Consider the following 9,615-nt stretch of genomic DNA (forward strand, 5'->3'; position numbering starts at 1 on the left):
ATCGAGGGAGGAGACATCTTCCTGAGACATCTTCCTGAGAGGACATATCGAGGGAGGAGACATCTTCCTGAGACATCTTCCTGAGAGGACAATCGAGGGAGGAGACATCTTCCTGAGAGGACACATTGAGGGAGGACATCTCTTCCTGAGAGGACACATTGAGGGAGGACACATCTTCCTGAGAGGACACATTGAGGGAGGACACATCTTCCTGAGAGGACACATTGAGGGAGGACACATCTTCCTGAGAGGACACATTGAGGGAGGAATGACATTTTTTTAGTCCTTTTTCATCCTCAGGTGAGTTCAGTCAGTTTATTCATTCATTCTCTACCTCTCTCTCTCACTCTCTCTCTCTCTCTCTGTCTCTCCCTCTCTCTCTCTCTCTCTCTCTCTCTCTCTGTCTCTGTCTCTCTCTCTCTCTCACTCTCTCTCTCTCTCTGTCTCTCTGTCTCTCCCTCTCTCTCTCTCTCTCTCTCTGTCTCTCTGTCTCTCTCTCTCTCTCTCTCTCTCTCTCTCTCTCTCTCTCTGTCTCTCTGTCTCTCCCTCTCTCTCTCACTGTCTCTCTGTCTCTCCCCTCCTCTCTCTCTCTCTCTCTCTCTCTCTCTCTCTCTGTCTCTCTGTCTCTCTCTCTCTCTCTCTCTCTCTCTCTCTCTCTCTCTCTCTCTCCCCCCTAATCTATTAAACATTAATAACATGTAATAATAATCTATAAACATTGATAACATGTAATAATAATCTATAAACATTAATAACATGTAATAATAATATATAAACATTAATAACATGTAATAATAATATATAAACATTAATAACATGTAATAATAATCTATAAACATTAATAACATGTAATAATAATCTATAAACATTAATAACATGTAAAAATAATCTATAAACATTAATAACATGTAATAATAATCTATAAACATTGATAACATGTAATAATAATCTATAAACACTTCAGAGTCTCAGTGGTAATAAACTGGTTCTGTAGTTTGGAGTGATGGGAGTCTGGTCCAGGTCCAGGTCCAGGACCTCTACCTTGACCTAACCTGGACTTAAGATTTCCAGGGCCTATTGGGTTCTGGATTCGGCTGGTCCTAGGTCCGGTCTGGTTGTGGTCTGGTTGTGGTTGTGGTCTGGTTGTGGTTGTGGTCTGGTTGTGGTCTGGTTGTGGTCTGGTTGTGGTTGTGGTCTGGTTGTGGTCTGGTTGTGGTCTGGTTGTGGTTGTGGTCTGGGGTGACCCAGAGCCCTGTGTCTCCTTGCAGGTCCAGGGTCCATGGCGTCTCAGGGGGACAGCCCGTCCTTCAGGAGGTTCTTCCAGTACGTGGAGGACAGTGGACTGAGGACCTACCATGGTCTGGTGATCCAGAACGCCTCGGACATCGCCCGGGAGAGTGACCGGGTCCGGAACCAGACCAACTGGACCTACCTGCAGGAGAAGCACCTGAAGAAGAGGCGGCAGGAGGACACCACTACCGGGTCCTGGTCTACAAGGTCTACAAGGTCTACAAGGTCTAACAGGTCCTGGTCTCCAAGGTCTAAAAGGTCTACAAGGTCTAACAGGTCCTGGTCTAACAGGTCCTGGTCTAATAGGTCCTGGTCTAACAAGTTCTGGTCTAATAGGTCCTAGTCTAACAGGTCCTGGTCTAACAGGTCCTGGCCTAACAGGTCCTGGTCTAACAAGTTCTGGTCTAACAGGTCCTAGTCTAACAGGTCCTGGCCTAACAGGTCCTGGTCTAACAAGTTCTGGTCTAACAGGTCCTAGTCTAACAGGTCATGGTCTAATAGGTCCTGGTCTAACAGGTCCTTGTCTAACAGGTCCTGGTCTAACAGGTCCTGGCCTAACAGGTCCTGGTCTAACAAGTTCTGGTCTAACAGGTCCTAGTCTAACAGGTCATGGTCTAATAGGTCCTGGTCTAACAGGTCCTGGCCTAACAGGTCCTGGTCTAATAGGTCCTGGTCTAACAGGTCCTTGTCTAACAGGTCCTGGTCTAACAGGTCCTGGCCTAACAGGTCCTGGTCTAACAAGTTCTGGTCTAACAGGTCCTAGTCTAACAGGTCATGGTCTAATAGGTCCTGGTCTAACAAGTTCTGGTCTAACAGGTCCTAGTCTAACAGGTCATGGTCTAATAGGTCCTGGTCTAACAGGTCCTTGTCTAACAGGTCCTGGTCAAACAGGTCCTAGTCTAACAGGTCCTGGCCTAGCAGGTCCTAGTCTAACAGGTCCTGGTCTAACAGGTCCTAGTCTAACAGGTCCTGGCCTAACAGGTCCTAGTCTAACAGGTCCTGGTCTAACAGGTCCTAGTCTAACAGGTCCTGGCCTAACAGGTCTGAGACGATAGTGAAGGGGTGGAAAGTCTAGTCCAGGGTTCTGGAGAGGAGGATCATGTTGTACTGTAACCGTACAGTGTCATACTGTATCGTACCATATCGTATCGCATCATACCGTATCGTATCGTACCGTATCGTACCGTACCATACCATACCGTATCATATCGTATCGTGTCGTACCGTATCGTATCGTACCGTATCGTACCATACCGTATCGTGTCGTACCGTATCGTATCGTATCGTATCGTATCGTACTGTACCGTATCGTACCGTATCGTACCGTACCGTACCGTACCGTACCGTACCGTATCGTATCATATCGTATCGTATCGTATCGTGTCGTGTCGTACCGTATCGCATCGTACCGTACCGTACCGTACCGTATCATACCATACCGTATCATACCGTATCGTATCGTATCGTATCATACCGTACCGTATCATACCATATCGTATCGTACCATATCATACTGAACCGTACCATACCGCACCGCACCGCATCGTACCGTACTGTATCGTATCGTACCGTATCGCATCATACCGCATCGTATCGTATCATACCGTATCATACCGCATCGTACCGTATCGTACCGTATCGCATCATACTGTATCATATCGTATCATACCGTATCATACCGCATCGTACTGTATCGTATCATACCGTATCGTTCCGTACCGTACCGTTCCGTACCGTATCGTGTCGTATCGTACTGTGTCGTACCGTACCGTACTGTACCTTATCGTTCCGTATCGTATTATACCGTATCGTATCATATCGTATCGTACCGTACCGTATCGTTCCGTATCGTATCTTATCGTATCATACCGCATCATATCGTACCGTATTGCATCATACCGTATCATATCGCATCACACCGTATCGTACCGCACCGTATCATACAGTATCGCACCGCATCGTACCGTATCATATTGTATCGTATCGTATCATACCGTACCGTACCATATCGTATCGTTCCGTAGCATACCATATCGTATGGCATCATACCATATCGTACCGTATCATACCATATCGTATCGTATCATACCGTATCGTATTGCATCATACCGTACCGCATCGCATCATACCGTATCGTATTGTATCGTATTGTATCGTATCATACCGTATCGTATCGCATCGTACCATACCGTACTCTACCGTATAGCATCGCATCGTATCGTATCGCATCGTATCGTACCGTACCATACCATATCATACCGCACCGTATCGTATCGTATCGTACCGCACATATCGTATCGTATCGTACCATATCATACCGTATCGTACCGCACCATACTGCATCGTACCATACCGTATCGTATCATATCGTATCGTATCGTATCGTACCATATCGTATCGCATCACATCATATCGCATCGTATCATACTGTATCGTATCATACCACATCGTTTCGCACGTATCATACCGTATCGCATCGTATCATACCGTACCGTATCGTATCGTACATACCGTATCGCATCGCACCGTATCATATCGTTCCGTATTGTATCGTATCGTATCATACCGTACCGTACCGTACCGTATTGCACCGTACCGTACCATACTGTATCGTACCGCACCGTATCATACAGTATCGCACTGTATCATATCGTATCGTATCGTATCGTACCGTATCATACTGTACCGTATCATACCGTATCGTATCGTATCGTACCACATCGTACCGTACCGTATCATACCGTATCATACCGCATTGTACCGTATCGTACCGTATCGTACCGTATCGTATCGTACCGTATAGTATCGTATCATACCGTACCGTACCGTATCTCACCGTATCATACCGTATCGTACCATACTGTATCGTACCGCACCGTATCATACAGTATCGCACTGTATCATACCGTATCGTATCGTATCGTACCGCATCGTACCGTACCGTATCATACTGTATCATACCGTATCGTACCGTATCGTACCGTATCGTATCGTATTGTACCGTTTCGCATCACACCGTATCATATCGCATCATACCGTATCGTATCGTATCATACTGATTCATACCGTACCGTATCATACCGTATCATACCGTATCGTACCGCATCGTACCGTATCGTATCATACCGCATCGTATCATACCGTATCGTACCGTATCATGCCGTATCGTATCGTACCGCATCGTATCGTACCATACCATACCGTATCATACCACACACACACACACACACACACACACACACACACACACACGGTGTTGATGCGTTGAGTTGAGGTTGTGTGGTTGCTCCTCTCAGGATGGGCGAGGACGTTGCCATAGCGACAGACGGAGCGTATGGTGGGAAACACTACCGGATGGGCTTCATGACGCTGCCGGCGCCCCAGGACCGCCTGCCCCCCCCCAGCCAGGGCTTCTCCGTCCGGTCCCAGTCCCTACACTCGGTGGGCGGGGGCGACGACGACGACTCCACCCACCGGAGACAACCTCCACCCAAACCCCGGAGGGACCCCAACACCAAACTGAGCAGCAGCTGTGAGACCGTGGACGGAGGAACCCGGAGGGAGCAGCACGACGGCCACGAAGGTCAGGGGCAAGGTCAGGGCAAGGTCATAGTGAAGGTCAGAGTGAAGGTCATGGTCAAGGTCATGGGCAAGGTCAGACTGAAGGTCATGGTCAAGGTCAGGGCAAGGTCAGAGTGAAGGTCAGGGTGAAGGTCAGAGTGAAGGTCATGGTCAAGGTTAGGGCAAGGTCAGAGTGAAGGTCAGACTGAAGGTCACAGTGATTCTCTGTGTTCTCTGTCTCTGTTGTCTGGGTCCTCAGGTTCTTCAGAGGTTCTTCAGGTTGTGGAAGTTGTTCACATTTCTCAGGTTCTCTGGGTTCTTCAGGTTCTTTAGCAGTCGTTGAAGTTGTTCCGGTTCCTCAGGTCCTCTGGGTTTCCCGCCTGTTCAGGTTCTTCAGGTTCTTCAGGCTGGCAGTGTGGAGCAGGACCTAGACCTCAGGTTCTGGATCGCTCACTTCCTGTCTCTGTCCCTGCTTCCTGTCCGTCCTCAGGGCGTGGCGTCCTCCACCCAGAGGACTCCAGGAGGATGCCTCCACCCAAACCCAAGAGGAACCCCAACACCCAGCTCAGCGCCTCCTTCGACGAGTCCTACATGGGGAACCCCGGCGCCAGGAAGTCCCCGGCGCGCTGGAACCCGTCCTCGTCCCGGAGCCACAGCCCGGCGTCCCGGGAGACGGAGGAGGACGAGGACGAGCCGGTGTACATCCAGATGGTGGGACACGTTCTGGGGGGTGTGGGGGTGCGGGGCGGCGAGGAGGACGAGCAGAGCGAGTCGGTGTACGAGGAGATGAAGTTCCCGGTGCTGGAGGACTTCCTGCCGGCGGCGGCGGCGGGCGCCTCCCCCCCCCCCGAGGCGTCCTCGTCCTGCGACATCCCGCCACCGTTCCCCAACCTGCTGACTCATCGCCCACCGCTGCTCGTCTTCCCGCCCGCCCCGGCGCAGTGCTCGCCCAACTCCGACGAGTCGCCGCTCACCCCACTGGACGTCACCCGGCTGCCCGCGCTGGACGACGCCCCCTTCAAGGCGGGGGGCGGCGCTGCCGAGCCGCCGCAGGGCTCCGCCCATCACCGCAAGGACCGCCCCCGGGACCGGGAGGCCCCCGCCCCGTCCGGCCGCTCCTCGGCGCCGCCGCTCGCCTCCAGCCTCTACAAGCCGCCCGGCTCCGGCTCCGCCTCCGGGGGCCACGCCTCCCCCCGCAGCCGGTCGGCGTGTCCGTCCCCGGTCAGCGGGGGCCGCACGCCGGCGCCGCTCAGCCTGAAGAGGCCGCCGCCCTACGACGCGCTCGTGGCGGGCGGGAGCATGCCTCGCTCCTCGTCCTCGTCCTCCTCGTCCTCCCACAGGGCCGGAGAGGGCGGGGCCAAGCTCAGTAGCTCCTCCTCCTCCGCGCACGGCTCCATGCAGAACGTGTCGATGAGGTCACAGACGCCCACCAGCCCATTGGACGAGCTCCACTTCCTGTTCTCGTCCGGCAGGCCGGTGATGAAGAGGAGCTCCGGGGGGAGGAAGAGCCGGGACCGAGACGGTGAGCATTCCTCCTTCCCTGTGGCTCCGCCCCCCACTGAGCGTTCCTCCTTCCCTGTGGCTCCGCCCCCCGCTGAGAGTGCGGTTAGCATGTGGGCGGGTCTGAGAACACCGTGGGGGAGGAACCAGGAAGCAGCAGAGTGAAGCTCCGCCTCCTGTTACTGAGGGGAGGAGCTCCTGCTGAGGCTCCGCCCCTTGGTCTAGTATTGATCACTGATCAGGTTGATCTGGTCCAGTATTGATCAGGTTGATCTGGTCTAGTATTGATCACTGACCAGGTTGATCTGGTCCAGTATTGATAACTGACCAGGTTGATCTGGTCTAGTATTGATCACTGATCAGGTTGATCTGGTCCAGTATTGATCAGGTTGATCTGGTCCAGTATTGATCACTGATCAGGTTGATCTGGTCCAGTATTGATCAGGTTGATCTGGTCTAGTATTGATCACTGATCAGGTTGATCTGGTCCAGTATTGATCAGGTTGATCTGGTCTAGGATTGATCACTGATCAGGTTGATCTGGTCCAGTATTGATCACTGATCAGGTTGATCTGGTCCAGTATTGATCACTGATCAGGTTGATCTGGTCCAGTATTGATCAGGTTGATCTGGTCTAGTATTGATCACTGATCAGGTTGATCTGGTCCAGTATTGATCAGGTTGATCTGGTCCAGTATTGATCACTGATCAGGTTGATCTGGTCTAGTATTGATCACTGATCAGGTTGATCTGGTCCAGTATTGATCACTGACCAGGTTGATCTGGTCTAGTATTGATCACTGATCAGGTTGATCTGGTCCAGTATTGATCAGGTTGATCTGGTCCAGTATTGATCACTGATCAGGTTGATCTGGTCTAGTATTGATCACTGATCAGGTTGATCTGGTCCAGTATTGATCAGGTTGATCTGGTCTAGTATTGATCAGGTTGATCTGGTCTAGTATTGATCACTGATCAGGTTGATCTGATCCAGTATTGATCACTGATCAGGTTGATCTGGTCTAGTATTGATCACTGATCAGGTTGATCTGGTCCAGTATTGATCAGGTTGATCTGGTCTAGTATTGACTGACCAGGAGACATTGTGTCCCCACAGCAGACTGCAGGTCTCTGCCGAGACATCACAGCAGAGACAGAGAAGGACATTCTGGTTCCAGCAGGATGGGGAGGTCGTCTGTTAGTCCTACCATGATGCTGTGTGGAGGAGGAGGAGGAGCAGGAGGAGGAGGAGGAGGAGCAGGAGGAGGAGGAGCAGGAGGAGGTAAGTGTGACAACAGGAGGAGTGTGTGTGTGTGTGTGTGTGTGTGTGTGTGTGTGTGTGTGTGTGTGTGTGTGTGTGTGTGTGTGTGTGTGTGTGTGTGTGTGTGTGTGTGTGTGTGTGTGTGTGTGTGTGTGTGTGTGTGTGTTGAACAATGTTGTTGTTTGTCCAGATTCAAAATGTAAACTTGGACGTTCGGCGTCGACCTCAGGAGTTCCTTCACCTGGTGGAGCTCAACACCACCTGCACCCTGCCCTCAGCCAGGTACATATGAACACACCTCAACACCTGGACACACCTGAACACACCCGGACACAAACCTGAACACACCTGAACACCCCTGAACACACCTCCACACACCTGAACACCTGGACACACACCTGAACACCTGGACACACATCTGAACACACCTGAACACCTGAACACACCTCAACACCTGGACACACCTGGACACACCTCAACACCTGGACACACCTGAACACACCTGAACACCTGGACACACCTGGACACACCTCAACACCTGGACACACCTGAACTCACCTGAACACCTGGACACACACCTGAACACACCTGGACACACCCCTGGACACACCTGGACACACACCTGAACACACCTGGACACACACCTGAACACACCTGAACACACCTGGACACACCTGGACACACCTGAACACACCTGGACACACAGCTGAATACACCTGAGCACACCTGGACACACACCTGAACACACCTGGACACACCTGGACACACCCCTGGACACACCTGGACACACACCTGAACACACCTGGACACACACCTGAACACACCTGGACACACCTGGACACACCCCTGGACACACCTGGACACACACCTGAACACACCTGGACACACACCTGAACACACCTGAACACACCTGGACACACCTGAACACACCTGGACACACACCTGAATACACCTGGACACACACCCGAATACACCTGAACACACCTGAACACACCTGGACACACCTGAACACACCTGTCCAGCTGAACCGCCATGTTGTCGTCCCCCAGATGCCGTGGCTGTGTGGAGACGCCACCATGATGGACACCATCCAGAAGAAGCGGGTTCTGTGCCGGGAGATCAAAGCTCGCCAGAGACCCGACAAGAACCTGTTCAAACAGGACAGCATGCCCATCCTGCCGTCCTGGAAGAGGAAGCCGCCGCCATACTCGGCCCCGCCCACCGCGCCGGGACACAACACCGTCTTCTGGGACACCGCCATCTGAGGGGAGGACAGAAACGACTGACGGGGGGACAGAACCAACAGAACTGACTGATGGAGGACAGAACCAACAGAACTGACTGACGGGAGGACAGAACCGACTGACGGAGGACAGAACCAACAGAACTGACTGACGGGAGGACAGAACCGACTTACGGAGGACAGAACCAACAGAACTGACTGACGGGAGGACAGAACCGACTGACGGAGGACAGAACCAACAGAACCGACTGACGGAGGACAGAACCAACAGAACTGACTGACGGAGGACAGAACCGACTGACGGAGGACAGAACCAACAGAACTGACTGACGGAGGACAGAACCGACTGAACCGACTGACAGGAGGACAGAACCGACTGACGGAGGACAGAACCGACTGAACTGACTGACGGGAGGACAGAACCGACTGACGGAGGACAGAACCGACTGAACTGACTGACGGGAGGACAGAACCGACTGACGGAGGACAGAACCGACTGACGGAGGACAGAACCGACTGAACTGACTGACAGGAGGACAGAACCGACTGAACTGATTGACGGAGGACAGAACGACTGATGGAGGACAGAAAGGCTGATGGAGGACAGAAAGACTGACGGAGGACAGAATGACTGACGGAGGACAGAAAGACTGACGGAGGACAGAACGACTGACGGAGGTCAGAACGACTGACGGAACTGACTGACGGGAGGACAGAACGACTGATGGAGGACAGAAAGACTGACAGGAGGACAGAACCG

At 52.3% G+C, this 9,615-nt stretch overlaps 1 protein-coding gene across 1 annotated transcript; it reads left to right on the forward strand.

Annotated features, from left to right (window-relative positions):
• Positions 1-1,275: 1,275 nt before the first annotated feature.
• Positions 1,276-8,928, forward strand: nyap2a (neuronal tyrosine-phosphorylated phosphoinositide-3-kinase adaptor 2a). The gene is made up of 6 exons (XM_080521385.1): positions 1,276-1,482; positions 4,587-4,891; positions 5,342-6,373; positions 7,469-7,633; positions 7,803-7,894; positions 8,662-8,928. The coding sequence occupies exons 1-6, from the start codon at positions 1,280-1,282 to the stop codon at positions 8,875-8,877; spliced, it is 2,013 nt and encodes a 670-aa protein (XP_080377511.1). The 5' UTR covers positions 1,276-1,279; the 3' UTR covers positions 8,878-8,928.
• The last annotated feature ends 687 nt before the right edge of the window (positions 8,929-9,615 follow it).

The sequence above is a fragment of the Blennius ocellaris genome (genome assembly GCF_963422515.1).
Source record: "Blennius ocellaris genome assembly, contig: SCAFFOLD_77, whole genome shotgun sequence".
NCBI classification, from domain to species: Eukaryota; Metazoa; Chordata; class Actinopteri; order Blenniiformes; family Blenniidae; genus Blennius; species Blennius ocellaris.